This window comes from Euprymna scolopes, chromosome 4, assembly GCF_053919585.1.
Source record: "Euprymna scolopes isolate OS-2025 chromosome 4, ASM5391958v1, whole genome shotgun sequence".
NCBI lineage: Eukaryota > Metazoa > Mollusca > Cephalopoda > Sepiida > Sepiolidae > Euprymna > Euprymna scolopes.
This window is the reverse complement of record NC_136485.1, coordinates 70,583,651-70,610,054: the sequence shown is the minus strand read 5'-3', so window position 1 is coordinate 70,610,054 and position 26,404 is coordinate 70,583,651. Positions and strand designations below refer to the sequence as shown.

The window sequence follows — 26,404 nt, the reverse complement described above, 5'->3', positions numbered from 1 at the left end:
TTCCCAACCACTGATAGCCATGACTAATACCACCCTACCTGAAAGTTTTTTCTCTAAACTCGCAATATGAACTGGAGCAAATACATTGAGAACATTGTGAAGGCTGCTGCAAAGAAGGTGGGTTCCCTCTATTGTGCTAGATTACTCACACCTGAGAGTATCCTGTACCTCTACAAAGCCACCATTCGACCATGCATGAGTATGGTTGCCACATCTGGGTTGGTGTATCTACTGCTAGTCTCTCCCTCTTGGACAAGGTCCAAAGAACAGTCTCCAATCTAATAGGTCCTGCTCTGTCAACAAAGCCCCAACCCCTGTCTCATCACTGCAATGTTGCATCCCTGTACTTGTTTTACAAGTATTTTAATTGAACGTGCTCTGATGAACTCATCGCACTTGTGTTCCCTCGACATACATTCCCCCAACAAACCTGCTTAGCAACGAAATCACACCCCTTCTCTGTAGAGGTGCCTAAATGCCAGAAAGCCTTCTACTCTAATAGTTTCTTCCCTTGGATGTTAGACTTAAGAATTCCCATTCCTGCTACCTGCAGGGTTGATATGCCGTAAAACAACCAACCAACCTGCTACCTGCTTGTATTAACATGCAGAAGTTTGAATGCAATGTAAATCGACATCTTGCACATTTCCACTAATAATCACCTCTTACATCCAAGTGGCAATATGCCTTGTTTGAGGGAGAACGTAAGTAAAAAAAACAAAAACAAAAATACTCACATACACGCATAGTTTTATTGATATAGACATATTTCTTCCAACCATTGTGTGGTGCTAGCAAATCAGATTATCTGAAGATACCGGTTTCTTGACTTAAAATGCACCAACTATTGATTTTTTTTGGGGGGGGGCCCTTTTGAACAAGAAAAAACAGCTATTTGTTAAAACAATCAAACCAAACCAAACATCATGAATAAATATTTGAAGATATAAAGAATTTGAAGCATAAAAAATAAAGCATTAAATGACCCAAAAAGTGTTGATATGTCATAAAACAAATCAACCAAACCAAATCCACCTCATTGTCTTGAAATAATTTCTGTAATATGTTTCATGATTTCATTCTGTTAGAGAATTCAGAACAAGCTTGCACAGTTCTTTCTCTGTTTTGATTGCCTATAAAATATAAAAGATGAAAAATAAAAGTAATGCCTATAAAAAAAAGATTTTAAAAAATACTTTTTTTTTCTGTCTGATAATCAAAGGAGATTGAGTTATCAATGAAAATAGAACGGCTGCTGCATTAACATTAAAAAAAAAATGAAACTCCTGTCCTATTTCTGTATTTTTCATTTATTATCATGTTATTGCTAATTTTGTCTGTCAGTCTCTTATTCATGGTGACAGAAATAAAACAAAACAATTAATCACTTGTTCTGCAGTGAACCAAACCATACAAAAAAAAAAAAAACAAGATCATAACAAGTCAATCGTGAGACTGCATACCTCTCTGGCAACATAAGAATGGGCTTACTTCTTCATATTGTATGAAGTCTTCATTTGTGCTGGTGTATTTGATCAGTACCAAATTGTTGCCCTGGAAAGCATTAGATCCTATGATATTATTTCATCGGATATAAAGCAAAAAAATTATCCTTCCCTTGGAATTACCATGCACTGTTATCTAATCGTTTTTGTTGTGTTTTTCTAAAAGAAATTTATAAAAAGAAACATTTGCAAGTTCGAACCAAGAACAAACAAAAAAAAAACAATTCCGTATTTGTGTAGAATTTCCTACTGCGAAAAAAAAAAACGAACCCAAAAAATCAAATAGTCAACAGATAACTGTTACCAAATACAATATAAGCATGTTTATTTACATTTTCGTGATGGCATTCGTAGCCTTGTAAACTCGACGGATTAAAGATGGCATTGCCATTTACTTGATGTAAAACCTCATATTACATTTGTCAGGTTTACAAGGCTGCGATTGCAAGAATAAAACATGTAAATAAAAACGATTTAAAATACTTTGAAACAAAAAGAAATAGGCAAATACGAAGAAATATAACATTTATTGCCTTTGGTAACAATTATTTTTTTTTTTTTTATTTATTTATTTATTTATTTTTACATCTTTGTTGGAAATTTACAATCACCAACAATTCAATTTAAATGGTAATTTTTTGCCAAAGAAAATACAAACAAACAAGGAGTTAGTTTTATAAATAAATAAATAAATAAATTTATTATAAAATAAAATACAATTTTTTTTTTTTAATGAATAAAGATATCTTTAGTTAATAAGTTTTTTTTTTATGTCAGAAGAGATCCTTTTATTTGTTTGACACTGACTAAAATAATATTACTTGATCTAACGTTTTTCAGGGCAGGAATTTGGTATCTATCAGATACACCAGCATCTATTCTTTAAGTTATACCATGAAAGCTTTGATAGCTCAACAATTATTTTTCTGGTTATGCTGAAATTTGCATAGGGGTGACAATCAAAGAGCATCAGATACTTACATAAAATTTGGAAAAATGGGAAATTGAAATTTTGTCAAAATTTCAACCATGACCGAACTTGTCAAGGTCATAGGTCTGGGACTTCATTACCTACAATATGGACCAAGTAGCTAGTTTTTACAATGGACAGAACCGAAGTTATTGCCAGTAAAGTTACTTTCACCATTTTCGTCAATTTAAGCTGTGACTTTGATATCTCAAAATTAAACCATGACCGATATTTTGATCAAGTTTGATGATTGGTCAAGCAATGTGGACACTAGGCTATACACAAATAAACTCCACCGAAAACATAACTTCCTTGTAAGTCATCTTTCTTTGCTAAAATTCTGCACTGCTGACACGTCAGAGATAAAATTTGATGGACACGAATATATTGTGTTGAACTTCCTGTCTAACAAGGCTGTATGTCTGAAATGTTGATAATCGCCATCGTTATGACATTTTGCAGATTTGATACAAACTCTACCGAAAACATAACCTTCTTGGCAGAGGTAATAAAGTAACCAAGTAAGGGAATGATTTTGGATGATTGGCTATAAGATCAGTAGTTTGAGATTTGCTTTAATCTCTGTTGCATTTTAATGTATTGAAGGAAAGAATCGACATTCAAACTGTTTTGCTTAAGTTTCGTTCTGTAAAGTGATTTATGTGTGCCATCTCGTGGAAACTCGGGTTTTCATCTGATCACCAAACTGAAGCAATGCAGATCTTGGTTAGTGTAATGTTTAAGTTATCGCCCTTACAATAGTCAGTTATAAGTTACCTCCCTTTGCTAGAACTCTTCACGGGCACATTAGAGATAACAAAGTTGATGGACACAATATATCGTGTTGGACTTCCTGTCTGATCAGACTCCAACATGTCCAAAATGTTGGTAATCGGCACCGTTAGGCCATTACACAGATTTGAGAGGGAAAATCACCTGCACTCATACAGACATGTATTACTTGCAATCAACAGCATTGTTGTTAAAACGGGATTCAAGAGATATTCCTGTGGGGGAGGAATAACTTGACGAGAGTTGATATGAAGTTTGATTGATATCCTACACAAAGACCTTCCACCTAATAAAGCTTTTCACTGTGTATTCTAACTGCACAGGAGAAATTTAGAAGAAATTCATGAAAGATGATATATTGTAGTGAGATTCAGAAATTATTTACCAGCATGCTATTGTGTATGTGTGTTGGTTTACCTTTTTATTGTTAGAGTATGTATAAAGGTTAGCAGCAATTCGTTTCTATTCGCCTGACTGTTACTTGTTCTACTCTTGGTTCTGATGTCAATAAATTCAACTCCCCCACTCGTTACTCTGTCAAAAATTCAACACCAAGTTTGACACTCTGCTATCTAAACTCTCAACTTCAAAATGTGACTCACTGCTCACAAGACTTGCTTCTTTAACGTCCAAATCTAAACTGCCCAGTCTCTCAAAACTCAGGCTTTTTTTATTCCTAATCAGAGCATCTCATTTGCATATTCAAACTAAATCATTTAATCACATGTGAGTCATTGAAGTGTTCCTTTTCACCCCCTCCTCCTCCTCCCAAGCCAAAGGTACAGGGAGGTATCGAACAGATGGTCGTGAGTCCTTCCGTGGGCATCTTCTCTTTAACTTTTTGCTGTTTGTTTTATAGAAGTTTTTAAGTTTATGTAAGCTTTCACATAGACTTGTTACCTTTAGGGTTTAAAACTGTTTTCATTAATGGAAAATACTTGGAGATACTGCGTTCCTGTGAAAACTTATTTGCTTTTGGTAGTGATGGTGACAGCGAATCCAAACAAAGAGGGGAAAGGAAAGAGAGTAGTAATTAGAAATATTTACTTTTTAGCATTTGAGTAGAGGGATCATGCCACAATACGGTTGCAGTTTTTAAATAAGTTTTCATAATTTATTTATTTTCAATCATTTACAACAGATTGTAATTTTGACTCTTTTTTTTTTTTAAATGTTCTTTGTCATTGTTTTTGTTTATAAATGCTTCCATATAATTTTATGTATTCCAATTTTTTTTAAAGTAATTTTTGTCAATATTTCATAATAGTTTTAAGTTATTAATAATTGTATTATTTGAATTCTTCAGACTACTATTCTTCATTCACATGTGACACAGTGGTTAGAGTCCTTGGAAAACTTCTACATGTATAAGAGCCAAGTGCGTCCAAGAATGGAGTACTGTTGCTACATCAGGGCAGGAGCTTATCTTACCTTGACAGAGTTCAAAATAAACTTTGTAGCCTAGTGAGGGATGCTCTTTTCTATTCTCTGAAACCTCTTTCCCACAGAAGAGACATTGCAAGCCTGTCTCTGCTTTATCAATATTTTCATGGCAAGTGCTCGTCTGAGCTCCAATCTATGGGCTCCCCCTGGCCTAACTTTCACGAAAAGCACTCGTCTAGCTGAAACCACTATCAATAAATTACCCCACTCTTTATCTGTGCCTAAACATAAATGTAGATTCCATGAACAAAGCTTCTTCTTAGAACTGCACGCGTGTGGAACTCTGTTCCATTTTCCTGTTTTCCAACTGACTACAATAAGGTTGTCTTCAAGTCCAACATAAACAAATTCTTGATAAGCCATCCCCTTAAGTAATTCAATTTACCAAATTTCCACTATTAACGATGACTGACATGTTCCCCTTGACCACTGTACACTCATTAACCCTTATACTCGAGTGCCCTCCAGACCTTCATAAGTGATGATTCCTTTGTAAAAAAAAAAAAAAAAAAAAAAAGAAAAAAAGTGACCTTATTCTGAAGTTCAATTCTCAGTGTGGGCGACCAAAAATATAATTGCAAATTACTTAGAACTGCTATCTAGTCATGACTGATGGAAGAAGAGCATGCTACTCCCCCCCTCCCCGTGAATTAAATAAAGAGTTCTGTTCTAAATTTTGTGCAGATTCCCGAGTTTGACAGAAAGATTTCTAAGTTTGACAAGAAATATCAACCAAACCGTTGTGAAAATTATACTCGAGTTGAGAACAGCCTCATTATTCGTGATGGGGATGAGTGTCCTAGCGGTTTTGGCTGCAAGGAGACTAGGTAGAAAGTACTCATTCTTGACACTCAGCCCGGCAGGTGCAGTGCCGGGAACTGAGGTACGCCGCTTGGGTACCACCCAGGAGGTCCACTCTCTCAGGCCTTGTCACCTGGCTTTTGGGTGGGGCAAGTTTATTGCTTGTCACCTGAGGCGCCCCAACCAGGGAATGCTGACGTGGATGCCCAGGCAATATTTGTTGGGGGAACGAGTGCCCCTCCTTTAGGGGAGCTTGCCTATTCTCCACCTTCTGACCTTGTGTCACACTTTGGTGCGGTGGACACCAAACAAATAGCTACTCAAGATGCGAACAGTAGTCTAAAGAATCCAAATAATATGAATAAACAATCCTCACCCCAAAAATTCTGAAACATTATTAATTGTATTTTTGTTTTTTACTTTAATCTTTTCAGCACTGGCTGGATCCAGTAAAAACTGTGTACAAGCAACTAAAAGGTAAGCTAACAAACAGTTTTTTTGGGTTTTTTTTTTTTTTAGAAAAATAAAGTTATTCATTCTTATTTGTTCAAAGCTGTATTTTCCCGGTGTTGCTTAGAAGTTGTTTTTTTTTACTTTCATTTTATGTTTCTTTTTAAATTAAATGCATTTTTTAACTCCTCAATTTATAAATAAGAAGCCAAAGATGCCAAATCAGCAAACAGGTCAATAGAGCAAAAGAGAAAGAGGGGTGATGATTATGTGATGAATGCAGGGAGGAAGAACTAACAGTGTAGTGTTAGCTTTGTATGTGAGTGAAGAGAAGTGAGTTAATAATGAAGCTTGAAATAAAATTTTGAAGGAATTTTATTTATTTTACACTATTGCATTTTTTTTTCAATAAATGTTATTAATAGTTAAAAAAAAAAAAATGAGATAAAAATTCAATGTGTAATTATTAAAGCTATGTTTAAGTGATAGAATAACCACACACACGTTCTCTCATAATTTTATTAAGGTAGATTATTAGAAAAAACGTGACCTGTTGAGGCATTCACTGAGCTCAAGGAGAGTAGAAAGTGGATCATGGGTTTACTTTCGGAAACCCGGATGTAACTCTCGCTTCCCTTATTTTGTCCTTTAGTTCTCACATTCCAGGAGCGATGTTTCTGACAAAGAGGGATGAATTGCTGTTTTCTAAGTCAGAATTTATTTTATCTAACACTTATTGTTTGCTAGTTTTTGACCTGGAAGTCATACTTTTTTTTTTTTTGGCTCCTTACATCAAATGGCTTCATGCCTTCTCTGGAGCGATTTCCATAAAAAACAAAAAAACAAAAACTAAAATTGTTTGAATCAATTTTCTAAGCCAGTTGAATATTTAAAAACATCTTATATATAAAAAGATAAAATTCAAAATATATATTGGTCATTAGAATTGACAACTATCAACTAGATAGTTGTTGATTCGATTCCTGGCTTGAGATGGGTGCTAGTCTAGCTACACTGAAGTATTCCGTGAATTACTATATACCCCCCGCCCCTTCTTTCTTGGGTAGTGCACTGTCATTGAATGATATCACCTGTTGCTTATTTAGAATAATGCAAAGCTCTTTGTTTGCAAATAAACAAAGACTGGTGGTCAAAATTTCTATGAAGATATTGTAGACATCATTTACGAACAACAATCTTGGAACTTGGTGAGTAGGTCGGCCAACTATCAACTACATGTTTGTAAGTTCACTTCCTGGCTTGAGATGGATGCTAGTCTAGCTGCATTGAAGAGCTGTAATGCAGCGAAACAGTCTGGATGACATATTTTTTTCTTTTCAACTTCAGGTTGAATGTGATGATATTCCCTTTTGTTTATAATGGACTATTCCTCTACTTCTATCCTTCCTTTGTTTATTAACAGATAGATAGAACTAGTATAAAACAAGAACAATGAATCAAACAAGGTACAATGAGAGAGGGTGAGAGTGATTAGACAGTCAGTAAGAAATGGATCACTTGGTGTGACAATTGCGATTTACGACTAATTAAAACAAACAAAATGGATCTTTTTTTTTTTTGTTTTTTTTAAACATAGTTCCTTCCTCTGAGGAATATTTTAGCATGTATTTTGTGTAATTTAAATATATCAGAAACTGAGAAATGAGTGGAACAGACACTGATTAACTTAGATTTAGTACTATAGATTATTTTTTTTTAATTTGTCGTTCATTGGTTTGGGTTTTCATGAGGCTGGGAATAATTTTGTTTAGAGAAATACTAACAAAGAAAGAACAACAAACTGCGCTGTCAAATTTGATCCATCAAGACGAGGATCATGTTCAAAATCAGCTGCAGCACATTTTATAAGTGGAAGAAAGTTATGGATCAAATATTAAGGAAGAAAACAAATACTGTTTCTGAATTTTTTTTTTTTTTTTGTCCTCAGATTTATGAAAGAGACCTGTGTTTTCAGTGGCATCCCTCCGTGCATCCGTTATTCCGGACGATTGCCAGATAACCGTCCATTAGTTTTTCATGAAATTTTGCCACAAATTGTATTTCATAAAATAGATGTGAACAGTAAAAAAAATTTTGCGAAAATTCCTGTTGCATCCCCAGGGGCTCAAAGGGGTAAAAAATGTCCCAAAATGGCCAAAAATGACATGTTTTGCCCCATAATTTTTGATCCATCCATTAGATTTTTTCTGAAACTTGGCCAAAATATGGAGGCCATTGTTCTTAATATAAATTCAGTATGGGTGCCCCTGGCAAAATTTTGGTTCACATCCCTCTAGGACTTTTAGGGCTAAAAAAAAACATGCCTTTTTGGAGCTCTTTTTCCATATTACTCAAAAACTTGATATGTATGTCTATATAGTGATTTTCCATGGTGCTGAATTCAAATATACATGTCTTAAGGTATGAAACTGCACCGTTTGTCCATTTTCACTGGGATTCGGCATTCCAGGAGCTCACTTTTGCCCCATCCATTAGATTTTTCTGAAACTTGGCGAAAATGTGAAGGTGACATTGGCCCCTTCACACTTCTCACATTCATCATTTCTTCACTATTTTTTTGTGGTGTCATCTCACATGCAGCACAAGAGGGGGACCATGCATGTACGACTTTTGTTTTTTTTATAAGGATTGATAATTTGTCGTATGTGGATTATTCAAATGACTCTTCTCATCTTAAGTGTTATTCTGATAACATTTTGGCTGATGTAATCTCCTACCTTCTGTACCATTGTACGCGGCCCAACACGTGTTGTGTGCAGTTTCAGTCAAAAAGGGGACCAAGACAAAGAATAGGAAATAACTTCAACTCGCTTGTTCTTTGTAGTGACAACATTTATTTTCTCATTGATACAGCCGTGACGTCACTCATGTGATATAGAACTTTCTTCATGTCTCTTATGAGATCCCAAACGTTCTCTCCTCTCCACATGAACATTCTTTCTCTTTTTTATAGTCCTTTTTTCCCACCGATGATATCACTTTGAATGCATTTACATATGTGCATACTCACTGTGTTACACTCCTTAAGATGTGTCTTGTCAAACTCTGGGAATCTACGCAGACTTTCGAATAGAACCCTTTATTTAATCTATGTGAGTAGTATGCTCTCATTCTATTAGCCATGACCAGGTAGAAGTCTTAAGTAATTCTCAATTATATTCTTAGTATTATTTCCACTAACGATTGTGCCTTCAACCTCCAAAAGAGTGTTACTTAGAACTGAATTTAATTTAGTACTTAATTTGTTACTAGTCTGGATGCCTCGCGTTTGGAGGTGTGTGTTGAGCAAAAAAAAAAAAAAAAAAGTGGTAGTAGGGAGGCAGGCTCAAACCCGTGATGCGAAGGCGGAAAAGAAAGTGAAAGAAAATCTGACCTCTTACTGCTACTCCATGACGCGGCCAGAAGTTCGGAACATTAAAATTAGGCAAAGTCAATCCAACCAATATGATGACTTGTAAAAATGGCCTGCAAAAAATCGATCCCTCCTTGTAGAAAACTACTCAGTTGAGGGTGAAGGAATTAATGTTTTTGGCTAATTTTTTCGATATTTGTCATCCGAGACGTCGAGCTTCAAAATGATACTGATCTCGCGAAAATCCGTTGCCTCTGTTGAAAGTTTTAGGCAGATGTACAAACATACATACATACGTACATTTAAACAGACATGTGAGATTTATATTATAGATGTCATAGGTCCTTGCGCCAAGATACACCTAAAGAGGATCAAAGGTTACATCAGACAAAACGTAAAAATAACACTCAAGATGAGAACAATCGTACGTATTGTACCATCAGTTTTCAATAATGCGTCCGTCTTTGGGTTAGAGGAGTCAATTTAGTAGGAAGAAATAGGGATTATCAATTATAAAGACTAACTTGTCTATATTTTGTATCAGTTTTATTTAGACATTCAATAACAAACAGCAGGAGGCCGTAAACAGATTTCGGTAACAATTTAAGAAGAAATTTCACAGTGCTTCAAGTTGAGTAAAAGCGCATACATTTGCTTTGGTTGAGTCTTGCACCAAATTCTTCCGTGCATGTCAAACAAAGTTTACATCTTTGGTTCGACTAGCATCGTATGCCCATTCAGTTTGATGTTTACAGTCCGACTTCTGGAAAACAATATACAAAACGGTTCAGTGGCACAAAGTGTTCTGATTGGATGATGTATTAATCACTCCAAGTTAGGACATGAGCTTACGTAAAAGAAAAACTGTCTGTTGGCTTCTAAACATTTTTTATATGAATATGTGTTAAATATATACAAACTTTAGGTGTCGTTTTGCATTAAAATATAAATTTGTATGTATTAGAATGTTGACAGACTTGGTGCTTTTATTGGCATTCGTTTTCTGGGTCCTTCTTAGAACCAGGACTTACAGGAAGGTTGCCAAAATCTATAGCGAAAAGAGCATCGGATTCGAACTTTTCACACTCAGTTGTCAGTTCATGTTGATATCAGAGTCAAATTTCAATCTTAAACTGATCCATTTATTTAATCCACAAGGGTAGATTGTTCTCAAGTCATCAGTCATGACTGGGTAATAATGTTAATTTATGTTATTTTTGGTTATTATTATAGTTATGTTATTTTTGGTTATTATTATTATAGTTATGTTATTTTTGGTTGTTATTATTATAGTTAATTTGTTATTTTTGGTTATTATTATTATAGTTAATTTGTTATTTTTGGTTATTATTATTATAGTTAATTTGTTATTTTTGGTTATTATTATTATAGTTAATTTGTTATTTTTGGTTATTATTATAGTTGGGGATGATCAGAACCTATTCTTGTCGATTAAATAAAAGATCGAATTTACATGTAGGTCTTCTAGTTTGACAAAAGGTTTTCAAGATTGAAAAGAGACGTCTCAAGAAAACTGGAGGTTACATTGGCTAAAACGTTGTGAAGATAACAACCGAGATGAAAGCAGTAGTTTGAATGATTGAAATAATAATACAAGTGAAGGTTGCCAACATCCATAGTCAAAGTTGTGCTATGGAACAGACTTGATTCGAACTTGGAACACTCTGGGCATCAGTTGATGTTGGTATCCACTTCACCATCGTCACCTGCCTCATTTTGCATCTGCAAAAAGGGGTTTTAAAAGTTTCTTACATACGTGATGTTGGTAGTCTCAGTCTTTTTTTTATAAATACTAATGTTGGGAGGATTAATCAAAACTGGAAAAATCAGAACTATTAGGGGTATCCGAATCAGAAAAATTTGTATTCGTTTTCTGATGCCAAAAACGATTCCTTTAATCTATTTATTTTATCTCTTTTGTTTGATTTTGTTTAAAACAAAATCCTTTACTTCTGGTAGTAATGATAAAATAAATATTTATTGATTTTAAACTACCAGTAACACTAAAGCTCCTAAAACATCCCCCATAAGTTTATTTGTACATTTGAGAAAATATCTACATATTTAACGTGTATTTTATGATAATTAGAGAAAAAAAATAACAACTTTATTGGTAAATATTTAGAGATTTATAAAGAATTGGAATCCGGAATTAAATATAGAATTGGTAATTGTATCGGAATTGAAAAAAAATATTAGAACCATTCCATCACTAATAAATACTATTATGGCATGCATTCTTCAGAATTGTCCTTTCTATTTTCTGCTTCCTTTGTTTCAGCTCGATTGATTCGTTGGTCTAGTGGTCTCTATCAATTTGCTGTTTTTATATCTCATAATACAGCTTCCTATTCCAAAAGCTTCTTTCAAAGAACTGCAGTCTTGTGGAACTTTTTTCTGCTGACTCTCATCTATAGCCTTATTCTTAAAACTAAAGTCTGTAGGCATCTGTTTTTGTGGCAATCATGAGCTCTTGTTAACTCTTTATATCAAGTGGCTCTACGCTTTGTCTGAAGCAATTTCTATAAAAATAATTAATCGACTTATTGTCTCAGTCAAAAATAATTCACCTTGCAGCTAACTAGACGGTTCCTCTCCTTTCTCTTTCTGGTTTTCGCAGCATCAAATTTAGAAAATAAATTCCCGACACTATGTGAATTATGTCCCTTCTTTTATTGACTTAAATCTGACATATGCAAACCAACTTGATTTGCATAACCACCCCTCTGTCCCAAATGTTAAAATAAAGCCATCACAAGTCGTCTCTGCTAATGGAGCAGTATTTGAATATTCACTCGCAACTTATGATTAAAACATTTCTTTAATTTCCAAATTGCACGCCAGGCAAAGGCGGATCATTTTATGATGGAGATGAGGCAAGTTGTGGCCAATTCCATCAGTTGATCTGAGTTCATGATCATTGTGTTTGTCACAAGAATCAATACAAAAGGAATTCATTCGTAGATATGGATTTTTCTGTTATCCTTTTTGAAAGAATAGAAGTGAAATGGAATTACCTTGGAAAACAAAGATGGTGCTTCTTTGTCACAAGGATCACATTAATAAAAAAAGTATCATCGCATTTTTTTTTTAATATTTTAATGATTGTCTTAATTATATTAATGAACTTGGGTTAGATTATTTGAATAATAAAATGAGTTTGCAAAGCCAGTTAAACTTAAAAAATATAAAGACAAGATCTAAAATTAGTCTCTTTTTACTCGCTATATCACTCTCTCCCTCTTTCTCTTCCTTTCCCTCTTTAGTTAAGGATTAAATATTATTACTATGCTTTTCTCACTGTTTTTACTCCTGGTAAAGAAGATGGTAGGAGGAGGAGGAGGAGGAGGAGGGTCAGTAGAAACAGTGAGGAAAAGAAATTTATTATCCTTGACTGTTACAAAAACAGATAAAGGGGTTTGTTTGAAATTCCATACAGATTACCAAGTTTGATACGATGCACCTGGAGAAGGTCAGAAGTTACATAAACTGAAACATTGTGAGAATAACATCCAGGATGAGAACAACAGTCTGAATAATCCAGATCACACAAATTATCGATTATCATCTCAGACTTAAGTAGCATTTAAACTGACAAATCAAACTTTGCTTCTGACTAGTCAATTGTCATATTGTGTTATTGGAAATATAATAATATACTTAGCGATAATTTATTTAAAAAATTATTTTCAGTCTCAGAACTATTAATATAAAGCATTTTTATCTTCATCATCGGTTTAACATCAGATTTACATGCTGGCATGCACTGAATGGCTTTAAGAAATTAACTTCCAAAGTAAACTATCTCTAGCCAGGTCTTTATTTATCCCTCAGATATTAATGGTTTATTGATAAACAGTGGATAAAATAAGAGCGAAAGTGGGAGAGTCAAATATGATACTGTAAGAGGAGGTGGAAGTGACAGGCATGCATGTAGTAAGAGGTTGATCAGTTAATTGCAAATTACGACTAATTAGAACAATTAAACTAAGTTTTTTCTGAATATAACTCAATCCCCAAATCAAGGAATTTTTAAAAACATATTTCATGTATTTATACTATATATATATATATATATATATATATATATATATATATATATATATATATATAGTCTTAGAGAAACAAACATTGATTAACCTTGTTTTAGTATAATAGATGATGTGGTCCATGGTGATGAAGCTGGCCCATTTGATTCGTTTGTTGCAAAAGTTATAGTCCATTAACTCACAATAAGTGCTTTATGCCAGATTTATAGTTGAATAGTGTTAAGTTTGTGCTTATTTTTGCATTAAATACTAATCCCTATTCATCTTTAACTGTGCATCAAACCGATACTATAATACTTAATTTGCTGCATTTTATAACAAAGATCTATACAAAATTTCAGCCAGATCAGCACAGTAGTTTCAAAAAAAAGAAAAAAGTTGAACAGACATCCATATTAGAAGAAATATAATCTAGAAAATTAAAATAGCTTCAATGCATCCTGGGCAAATCAACTAGTTACTCATGAAGTTATGACTATACTTATATTCATAAAGTTACATTATTAGTAAGACAAAAAGTGTCATAACAGCAACAATTATTTATTAAGATGATTAAAATTAATATTTGGTGATTATAATCACTTATTCTTTATCCAATCTGTCATTGCTGGTCAGTATTTGGTTGGCACAGATTATCAAGAAAAACTTGCACTTTCTATCCTGCGTCAGATTAATAGAATTCTATCTCAAATCTCATTGCAACAAATCACACCATCTTATTGTTGGTCAGCCAAGTTGAAGTTTAATGTTAGTCAGTAGCCAATCCGTCACCATTTTTTTTTTTTTTTTACTGGGGAAAAGATCACCACTTATTAAGCCCTAAAGACAACTTGAGGATAAGACTGAATGTGTGTAGAATAGATGGTGAGATAACACCGTGATGATAGATAATGGTTGAACTTGGTTAAAGTGTGATTATTTAAGAAAACATTCAACAAGAACTAATTTACATTAGACTTGAAAATTATCCTGTTATAGTCATCTGAGAAGTAACCCCGTGGTATTGTGTTGCATAACATACAGTTTTAGCAGAGAAACTTTGCTCATGGAATTTAAAAGACAAAAGAAAGTTAATTTCTATTTGATTTTACATTTTTAAACTTAAAGTAGATAAATTTAAAATTAATTATGCCTCTTGCTGATTTTTTTTTTTTTTTTTCTAATCTGTGAGAGTTAGGAACATGTATTGCATGAAGAGAAATGAGATCAGAATGATATGATAGAAGTGTAATACGAGTCTTAAAGACCAGGTTAGCTCTGATTATCTTAAAGGAACATTGATTCTGAACAGTATAGGAAGCTGTGTGCACAAGAATAGTACTTCAATGATATGGCCACATTGAACAAGAATGAATGAGAGTTCTTGGTTTAGTAGATGTGGAGCAGTTGGAGTAGCAGGTCCAGTTCGCAAGCAAAAGCCAAAGAAAACATTGCAGGAAGTGATCAAAATTTATCTGAGGGATAAATAAAGACTTGGGTAGAGATAGTTTACTTAGGAAGTGAATTTCTTAAAGTCATCCAGTGCATGTCAGTATGTTAATCTGATGTTAAACTGATGATAAAAAATGATTCATATTAGAAGTCATCTGAGACTGTAAGTAATGTTTTCAATAAATTTTCGCTAAGTATATTATTATATTACGTTAATATATTTCCAATAATACAATACAACACAATAACAAATGAAAAATTGCTAGTCAGAAAAGTTTTATTTGTCAGCTTAAATGCTACTTAAGTCTGAGATGATAATTGATAATTTGTGCGATCTGAATTATTCAGACTACTGTTCTTATCTTGAATGCTATTTTCACAACTTTCCAGTTAATGTAACTTCTGACCTTCTTCAGATGCATCCTGTCAGGCTTGGAAATCTGTATGGAATTTCAAACAGATCTCTTTATTTAATCCGTAAGGGTTGCTTGCTCTTGTTCAGTCAGCCATTAGCAGGTAGAAATCTTTGTAAAAAGAAAATAAAAAGGAGCTACTTTCCATTAGTTAATAGCTAGAAAATATATCTCTTACCCTAACGAAATCTGTGCCAGTTTAGAGTCTAAGAATGAATGCTTCTTATAAATTTGGGATATTATTCATTCTAGGCAGCACTGATCAAGAATATACCAACTTTATGGGTCTTTGTTTTGTAGTTTGGGGGTTTAAGCTAGAGACACACACATACACAAAACTGCCCTTTATATAACAAATTACTTTCTTTAATTAGCTATGGTAAATTGCATTAGTATTGCTAGTAGACGTTAAGGAACACAAGAAATAACCTTTAAAAATATTTTTTTGCAGAAATAAGTTAAATTGCAAGTTGTGAATTAAAGGTGGTAAAAATGATTCACATGAAATGTTGGAGTTGAAAGTAAGATTCAAGGTTATTAGCTGAAAATAAGTTTTAAAAGAACTAATCTGCCCTTTGACTATCCTATTCTTTGCATAAACAGAAGTACATTTCACAGGTTTTTCTTTACTTGTTTAGGAGAAAACCAAAAGAGATAAAAGGAAATTAGATATCATCTCGCCATTAGAATACCTATAAGTTCGAGCGAAAGATATACATTTTTTTTCTCTTTCTCAGTTCTAAACATTCCAGGTGTTGTGTCTAATCTGTCTTTCTTACCTGTTACTGACTCTGTCTATTTTTGATAAATACCATATGTGCATTTTCTTCTGACAGGAAACGCTTTGAATGTTCCTCGTTTAAGATACGGCTTTTCTTTTTATTTTCTTCATCTTTATCTTGGCTTCTTCTCTCATGGTTACATTCACGAGTGCAACGTGTGTAAGCTGAAGGATGTTGGAGTGTAAAGGATGAAGGAAGAACGAAATAGCACAGATTTATTAATTATATATAATACTTTCGTTTTTAATAATTGCACAGATTTAGGAGTTTCTTGTAATTTCAATTACTGTGTACGAGTTCAACGTGTGTTGATGTACATTCAGCTATGTCGTTTCCATCATTCTGAATTTATGTTCATTACTGCTTTAGTTCAACATGTGTTGATATATATATTATGTCTCTCTAGTCAGACTACTTAGAGTATGGTCTGCTTTATATCTAATATGTGATATCCAGCATCTAGAGAGAGTTGAAAGACTGGCTATTGAAATAGTGTTGAGACTGAGATCTTCGCTACAAAATCTTATTCAAGATGCTTAACGTTTTTTACCTTTGAACATCAAGGATTGCACAGTAATTTCACTTTGGCCTATTAACATGAAGAGATTGGGGCTGTCTATTCCAGTGCCGTTCTTAACATGAGGCGGTTGGGGATTGGGCAACAACAATAACTGTACTTTAATTTTTTTTTTACATGGAGGGGGGCATGCTTCTACTGGGTAACGTCGGTTAACGGGTCCTGCTAGTATCTAATATCCAGCATCTAAAGAGAGTTCAAAGACTGGCTATTCAAATAGTGCTGAGACTATGAGGTCTTCCTTACAAAATTTGATTCAAGACGCTTAACCTTTTTTTACCTTTGAACACCAAGGATTACACAGTGATCTCATTTTGGCCTGTTATTCACTGTTGCATCAAAAAGAGGTCTACATGTGAATCATCATAAAGTGTTTGGCCACTAATTTCGAATGAGAAAGCAGCCCTTCTTTGGTTTTAATCAAGATCTCCATAAGATGTAGTAAATACGCCCAAAATACAGCAATTCAGAGCAAAATTGAACAGCTGCTCGATGACTGTATCCTCATTAGTGTGAATTTCTACCAACCTTTCTCTACATGGCAACTAAAACTTTTTCATTTTTGCCAAATTTATTGAATTAAATTCAATCTTTTAAATATTTCGAGGATGCATCTTTCCTTGAAATAAAGCGAGGAATTGTGATAGCAGTTGGTTGCAGATCTGTTTTTTTTTACATAATTTCAAATCAAAGCACGATTTTGTTTTTATCAATGAACACATAGCATTTCTAAATGCTATGTGTAGCTGTTGATTGAAGATATTATTGTCATGTATACATAGGTAACTGATAAAGTAATTTAGTTGAGCATAAATGTAGTGTGTGTGTCAGTTATGTAAAAGTGTATTGCAATAAAGAATTCAGTGTTAAGTTACAGGATTTTATTAATCTGTGGGTTGAGTATCGCCTCCTTAATTATAAGTATGCAAACATTTCTTTCAGTTGCATGTTAGGTTTTTGTTTATGTTCTTACATTTAACTAGGTGTTTTGTAAATGATGCTTGCGCATTGATGTGTTATTTAATGTGGATGGGGAGTGGTCTGATTGTCCTGCCAATGTAAAAGTCTTTGTGCTTTTTGCATTGTATGAGATATATTGTATACATATGTTGGCATAAATCCGTGGTTTGGAGGGGTCAGTAAGCCATTGGTTTCCGTTTTGTTGGATTAAAAAAAAAATCAGTTATGTTACTAAGTTCATTGATTTTTTTGTTATTGTTTTTTTCTAAATTTTATTTTACTGAATTTATTTGAGCATGGAGTTTAGCTCTAAACACCTTATAAGTACGTAAGTTCTGTTTATTTCTTATGAGTTCATCTTTTTTATCGCCAGTGAAACTTTAAAGTACTCTGATTTAGATGAAAAAACAAATAATATAACACAAAAAAACTGTAGAAATCTCTTCGTTTTATAGTATGAAAATTTGAAATGGTTTTGGAAGAAGATGAGGGTTGATAATGTGTATTATTCAAACTATTCCCATCTAATAGCTTTTATGTGTGAAAACACAAGATTGACATCGTTGTGCATAGTTTAAACTGAATGAAAAGAAAAAGGTATCTTAAATGTATCTGATTCATAAAGTTATTCCTAAACGTTTCATAGTTATCAAAAAGAAGAAAAAAATTGTTTTGATGGGCCAGTACAATACACACGCACACACACATCATTATATATTTTTTCTTTTCATTTTTTAAAAGAATTTTCCAGTGGATTATTATCAATTTAGCCACTAATCTATGAAGACTATCCCCTCCAAAATGCAAACCATTTAATATTCAAAGATTTTTAGGTGGTGCTCAGTTTCTAATACAATGTTCTAGCAAATCAATTCCTCATAATGGCACCAGTCGACGTTTGAAGACCAAACTGTTTTTAAAAGACCAAATTTATCAAATATGGCCTTTTCTTTTCTTGTTTTTTTTTTTTATATAGCAGTCTAGCTTTCAAACGTTGACTGGTTCCATTATGGGGGATCAATTTATTGGTTTCTAATCGATCATAATCTGCTGAAAAATAAAAAAAAAAAGATGAAAAAAATGCATAAAGTGGGTGTGCATTGTACAGGTATAAAAAAGAAAGAAAAAAGATTGCTTGAAATATTAAAGTTATCATATTTACATGCTTTTATGATTTTTATGATTTCCATTTATTTTTCAAATGTAAAAAAAAAAAAAATTCATAATTTTTAGCCCAGAAACATGAATACACACACACACACACACACACACACACACACACACACACACACGTAATATTTTTTAATAAATATTAACAATTTTTGTACCCACAGATACTAGTGTTTCATGCTTATGCAGTCATCAGTGTAAGAAGTGATAATTACTGCTGGTCAGAAGATTTGAATCCCGTTAACAAAGCCAGAAACATAACTTCATTTGAAGCACTTTGGATGATATTACAAAGGATATATATATATATATAACTCAGAAATACACACACATGAAAGAAGTAAATATACACACTTATTGTCCTCAATAAAGACTTCTGTCAGAGAGTTTTGATAGACCGAGGCAAGATAATATTGATTATTTTCCCTTGAATTAGACAATCACTCGTTTAACAATGAAAAAAAGTAGAATTCTGTGGTTTGAAATGATTTGATGCTGATTAAGTCCATCTTCATATTTAACCTACAATATGGCTGCTGTGAAACTGAGAGATTTAATGATTTAATTAACCAGTGTCATATGTAAAATGCTGATATCATATATTTACACATGAAACATAGAAAACTATCAGCGTTTAAAACTTTTACTTTCGAGTGGTGGCCTTTGATTAAGTAAGCAGAAATTTTGAGCATGTATAAATTATTCTTGTGTGTCTTATCTATTTCTTTCATGTATGTATGCATGCATACATACATGATGATTGCAGCGTCTTGTCAGACGAGTGCCACTCCCTCAGACACTTAAAGTCCATGAGCCCAAAAATGACTTCCATCCCCACCGGACCATTTTAATAGACAAATACCTGAGGGAGTATTCATACACAGATGATGTTACAGAGTCTTAGCTTTGTATGACAGCTAAGTCTCTCTCTCGGTTCAAAATGTTGAGATCCAGCAACAAGCAAGAGCAAGATAGCCAGCAACAAGTTAAATTGCAGACCAGATTAATGCGGGTACTGGTCTCCTGCTTTATGGTTTTTTAAATCAGATTTGCTTCTCTCAGAAAGGTTGCCTTCACCACGGCTTACAGGAGCCCTCTCCACCCCAACACACACATACATACACACAAACACACACGGTGCTAGTTGGCCGTTGACCCTGAAAAAGGGTTCATTCGCCCTTTGGAAGGTCTTGTTTTTAATCCTTCAGGGAGACTAGCCATCCTCCTCACCAAACAAGTCTGGTGAGGGAACCAGTTTAGTCGCCAGTGACCCGACCATGAGACAGGTAGTACTGGGTTACATTGTACCAGTAGCATATGACATGACCTGACATACATACATACATATAATGATTATTTGTTTAGCTTTATTTTTTATTATTATTTTATATGAATATCCTTTTTATATATATTTTATTTTTTTTAATTATTTTTTCTTATATTTTTTTCAGATAAGATTTATGAATTATTTCTTGTGTAGCTGTTGCCATGAAGTATTTATTGAAATTATTATTCTTTGAGTTTTAACAATGATTTTTTGTTTTAAATCGTTAATGTAACTTTTGCATCATCGATTTGTTTGCGGATTCATTTCTGTATTCAGCCACACTTGTCTTATTTCATATTTTTAGAACTCATAGTTTCCACAAAGAAAAACGATAAAACCACCATTGACAACCTGAGTGAGTATGAATTAGAGACAAATTTGCATAAACTCTCAACTGTAATCTCGGTTTGCTACTTCCGGTTCTATTACTATTACTACTACACTGCTACTAATACTACTACTACTGAATATCATGAGTGTTATGGTGATTGCCTTCCCTTCTCCTCCTCCTCTTGGCTTTTTATGTCTTCCTCTTCCATATTCATGTTTATACCTTCTCCCTTTTAATTGTTGTGACATGACATAGTGATTGTTAAATTTGAACCATGTTCGGGCAACTTGAATTTGTGTATGTGTTTGTGTGAGTGTGCATGTGTGTGTGTGTGTGTGTGTGTGTGTATATATATATATATATATATATATATATATATATATATATATATATATATATATTAGTGCGTCAGGGTGTGTTGAAAAGAAATCAATAAAGTGCTTGATCGCAAACGTGAGAGCTAAAATACAAATTATTTATATCCAAACTGTTACATATTTCAGTGACCCACCATGGTTTCATTGCAGTGGATCTGCCTTTTAACAGACGTTTAAAAATTCAAACAAATCACCGGCAACTCGGGAAATGAAAAACAAATCGATTTGTTTTTCATTTTGTAAAACCATAGTACGTCTCTGAAATATGTAACATAGTTTTTATATAAATAATTTGTGTGTACACACACATATAATTTTTTTTATTTATAATGCTATGCAATTATATGTTGTTTGGTGATCTATATCAGAGTTTCAGATGTTATTGGGAAATAAAAACCATGAGGTTGAACACTACATTAATCCCTGTCTTCCATAGCTGGACATGACATATTCCAAAGTAAGCAGAATTTTTGTGTTTCTGAGTTTGATATTTAAAAAAAAAAAAAATTTACAAAAACTTTTACAACAGCAACTGAAAAAAAAATTAAATAATATTTTATGTACCTTTTCTCTAGGAGGTTAAACTGGAGTTTAGATGTGGGTTTGATGAAAGTTTTTCTGTGGAACGAACAGGATTCGAAATTGGCACCCTGAGATTTTCAGTCTGTGTCATTAACCACTTAGCCACTGCATCCTTAAATTAAATATTATATTGAGAAGTAGAATTTTAAAAAATAACTACGTGCTTTGAAAAAGGGAAATCAGTGAATTTGAAATAGATAATAATTAAAGCATTAATATATATATATATATATATATATATATATATGAGCAAACAGTTAATAAAACATGTTAAAAACACTTTGAAAAAGAGTTAAAACATGTTTAATCTGAAAAGGAAACACATGATAAGTGGATAGTCCTTAATCCACGGAGTTTTGAAGAAATACTTTCCTTCTCATCAGATGGTAGGAATTAACAAAATGCGGGATCGGATTTTGCATACAAAAGTATTTGATGAAACAACAAGTAAGTCAAAGATCTTACTTGATAGCAAAAAGTGGAGCAGAGGGAATATGGTGAAGAAAAAGGTGATTACATGTGAATGGATAGTCTGGTGAAAGGTAAATAATCTAATGACGGTAAAATCCAAATCTCATCTTTATTAGTTTTTGTTTTTCATCTTTTATAAAAGATGAAAAACAACAACTAATAAAGATGAGAATAACAGTCCGAAATAAAAATAAATTAATATATATAATGCTCATCTGAAAAATGAATTCCAATTAAGGAATAATATATATATATACCAATCGGTACGGACCCGACTATGGAAGATCAGATAATAAATAAACGTGGATTTATAAGATCAAAGAATCCAACCTTGATCGGGCCTGTGGCGCAGTTGATAGACGTTGAATCTCTACAGTTCCAGATGAACATTGTCTGAAGATATTGGTTTCAATCCCACCCAAAGCGTGCCAGAGGTTTAATTGGCCAAAGTGTGGTGAGACGACAACAACTACGGATGGCAGTGATGGCTGAGAATGCAGTTAGGAGATTCGAAGTTCCTATCCGTCGCGGTTACCACCTGATGAAGGCCAGAGGAATAGTTGGCCGAAACGTTGTGAATAAAACAAACCAATAAAAGATGAAAAACAACAACTAATAAAGATGAGAATAATAGTCCGAAATAAAAATAAATTAATATATATAATGCTCATCTCAAAAATGAATTCCAATTAAGGAATAATATATATAAGGACTATCCACTTATCAAGTGTTTCCTTTTCAGATTAAATATGTTTTTAACTCTTTTTCAAAGTGTTTTTTAACATATTTTATTAACTGTTTGCTCCTATTATAAGCTCTATCTCCTTTTTGGTTTTATCGAGCTTTTACATCTGGTTGAGATTACTTTATAAATATTAATTCTTTAATATTTATGATATACTTTAGCTTTACCATCTCGGATCATTTTGGTAATTTTAATAGTAATTTTTATTTTATATATATATATATATATACATACACACACACACACACACACACACACGGGAAAATTGGGTGCAATTCTTACATTAACGGTGAAGTCCAAAGTCCCTAATTCAAGTTAATTCAATGCTCCACAATAGACACACGATCATTTAAAAAATGTTTTTTTTCCTTTCCTTTTCACTTTTGCTGGGGATGGAATGTCCTGCTGGATGAGTAATTAAACATTAACCTGCTATTTCAGAGACGTTAACTGGGAACTCTTTTTCGAATTCTGTTTCTTTAAGTACAATTGTTTCTTGAGATCTTCCTAAGATTCCAGTTTCTTTTTATGTCACACAGCAGACCGTATTTTGTTATCTTCTCCCTCTTAAAAATAAAATCGCAATAATAAAAAAAAAAAATAGAATAAAAGATGAATTTAACTTCTGAGTCACACCTTTTTATGAGTGACCACGGGGCTAAATCAATCAACGTTTAATTTTGACGTCATCACATAGTCAGAATGCGGTGCATTAAGAAAAAACGACCTCAACATATTCTTCAAACATTCTAAAATTTTTACTAAATTACAAAAAAATAAAACCCATTTATACATAACAACCAATTCAAAAGTTTTAAGGCATTAAGTAAACTAGTTGGGCACCCTGCATAAGTATGTTAATTAGACAACGTTTTGAAATCGTTAATCATTGATTGTGAATGTATTTCTATTTACTAATATCTTATTAGTAGGTCTAGGACAACAGCATATTCTTTTCATTGTTTTGACTCTCGAGTGTGTATCTGTTGATATCTTATATGCTTTTATATAGAGTGATGTGGTTCTCGGTTCATTAGTTGTGTCTAACTGTGTCAGATATATACTAGAGAGTTAAAATAATAAGACCATTCTGTTGTCATAGCCCTACTTATTAGTATGTTTCAGTTCGTTAGATATAGAAATAAAACTGTCTTAGAAAGTCTTTGTGTGATACTAACAACTGAATGATGGACAACCAATTCGTGATGCATGTAATCAAGTTATGCTGCTTTCCCTTTCCGTTTTAGTTTTTCCTCCATTAAAAAATAGCAGTTTGTATTGTAGATTTTCCAATTTCTTCACTTGTCATTATTAATCTGTGATTTTTACATTTTTGTTGATATTCAAAAAGTGTTCATGTTTTATTGCGTCAGCATTGTTTCTGAAATTTCAACATAATTTTCTGTTAACTGCTTAAAGTGTACATATCTATCTTTTAAATCAAGGTAAGGTTACTTTTTTTGTTTGTTTTACATTATTTTTACTTTAACACATTTGTGAAAAGATTCCAAACACAAAGGTTTATTAAAAAGAAAAAATTAATTATTAATTTTCCCCCTCTTTATTTTCTTAGTAAATCTTACTGAATTTAGTCATGAATTTTCTTACAGCGATTTAATATGTGTGACTATATTCCATAATTCAAAGCTCTTTATCAAATAGTGGATGTTTCAAATTGAAATACCCATAAATTGATAAAGAGGTCTTACCTCAAAATATAAAAACATCCGTTTTTGTCCTCCTTTTCAACACTGATATGTTTCCACTTTTAGCATTGTAATAGCCTTCTAAGATTCCTCTGTATTACATACATCATCGCTTCCATTCAGTATCGAGTGACAATGGATACGTCCTGTTAGTGAATCTGTGCATGTAACTGTGAAGCAAGGGTTTCGCAATCCTTAACCACACCTCTTCTGAATCTGTAATGTTTAATTCCAGTGGTAAGAAGCTTAGGACGATTGGAAACAATGTTGAGATAAGTGAAGAGCACGTACAGCATGTGGTATTCCCAAATAGTCACCCATTTAGTGCTGGCCAGGCTCAGTGTTGCTTAACTTTGGGGATCTAATGGGAACCAGTGTGTCAACGTGATTATGTTGTAAACACATAATGCTTTAAGTAAACTACAATGCTTTATTAATCCTTTCCATTTCACATAATAAAACTAACCTATCAAGTATCTACACTTATACATAGAACCACAGCTGACCTTGGAGCAAAAACACTATCAGTGATAGCTAATAACCAAATTATATGATGGTATTTAATTACCTGTCACATCACTATAAATCTTTAATATACAATGTTTTAAACACTGCTCTAATTATCTCTGATTTATTAGAAGCCTTTAGTGCACTTCAAGCTGTCCACTCTGCACCATAGTAAAGCTAAGTTTATAGCTACAAGCTTGTTTTATCAGTGGGTCAGTATTTTCCTGAAATTTGAAGAGTACTTTAGAAATTATATATATATTTTTTTAGCTGAGGATTTATGATTTGGATTATTTATATTGTTTGGATTACTGTTCTCCTTTTGGATCTTATTCTTGCGACATTTCTACAAAGACTCGTAGCACAACAGATAAAGTCGAGTATGATCAGTTTTAAGTGACATTTTTTTTGGGGGGGGGTTGATGGTTCAGTCCTCAATATGAACGATGCTAAGAATACAATTACGAATTAAGACTTCTACCTGCTCGTGGTGGAACGAGAGAAAGTTATCTTTGCAGATTAAATAAAGAGTTCTGTTTGATATTCTGTACAAATTCTTGTGCTCCAAAAGACACACCTGAAGGTCAGACGTTTCATTGACCAAATAGTTGCGGTAATAACACCCATGAGAACAGCAATCCACATCATCTGAATTGTACAGAACTTTTGAACAGTTTTATATCTAAATATTTAAATGAAGGTAAGATTACTTTTATTTATGTTTTTTTTTTTACAAATATATACCTTATTTGTAGCCAGATATCTGTGAAATGACTCCAAAGAGAAAGTTTTCTTTAGTTGTCTTTGTTCCGTTTTTTTAAATTACTAAAACTTTCTGATCGTGCGAATGTTAATCCTGACAAATTACTTCTGTTCTTTGATCAATGCATGTATGTTTAAAAAACAATAAGGAAAGGAAACCTTTGTATAATCCAGTTGATAGAATTGACACAAGACTAAGGTAAATATCGAAAATAGTTAATCCTCGAGAAGTTATTAAAAACAAACAAACACATAATGTACATAAAATGTATTAAAATGGAATTTTCTACCGAATCTGGCATATTTTAACATGAAAATTACACATAAACTACTGGTAATAAAAATATGCTGTTTGGTTAAATGTTAAATTTTATGCATGCTTGATGACATTAGTTGTGATTTTGTTTAATTTTAGATTTTGCAGCAATTATTGAGAGAGATTTTATGTGATCCTCTAATATCAGCTAAGTTTTTTTCTCCTAACTTAAAAGTTGACACTAGCTGTGTATTAAACTAAAAAAAAAATGCTTTAAAATAAGTTAAAACACACAAAAATCTTATCCAGTTGTTAGAAGAGTCACTTATATTGCCTTTGGTAATATTTATTTGTTGTATATTTGTTTACCCATTTTTTTTTTTTTTTTTTTTTCTAGTGTTAAGTGTCAAAAGCAAAACAGATGTATAATTAAATATTTAGAAATTTAAGAACAATGGGAACCAGTAATCATATCTGAATTGAGGAATTTAGAACAAAATCAGTAATTGTATTTGAATCAGGAAAAATTTTGGAATCGTCCCATTACAGGTCAGAACTAGATATAAAAGTCGAAGTACAATGTTTTTTTTTTTTATAACATAG

At 32.8% G+C, this 26,404-nt stretch overlaps 1 protein-coding gene across 11 annotated transcripts in view; it reads left to right on the top strand.

Annotated features, from left to right (window-relative positions):
• Positions 1 to 26,404, top strand: part of LOC145268331 (FERM domain-containing protein 5-like) — a 441,205-nt gene that overhangs the window by 225,249 nt on the left and 189,552 nt on the right. For 8 of the 11 annotated variants that reach the window (XM_080123905.1, XM_080123887.1, XM_080123853.1 and 5 more), the window contains exons 3-4: positions 5,946 to 5,988; positions 20,369 to 20,419. In XM_080123905.1, the coding sequence (XP_079980031.1) occupies positions 5,946 to 5,988; positions 20,369 to 20,419 (94 nt within the window). The remainder of the gene's footprint in view (positions 1 to 5,945; positions 5,989 to 20,368; positions 20,420 to 26,404) is intronic. The other 3 variants (XM_080123914.1, XM_080123894.1, XM_080123877.1) reach the window with 1 other exon arrangement.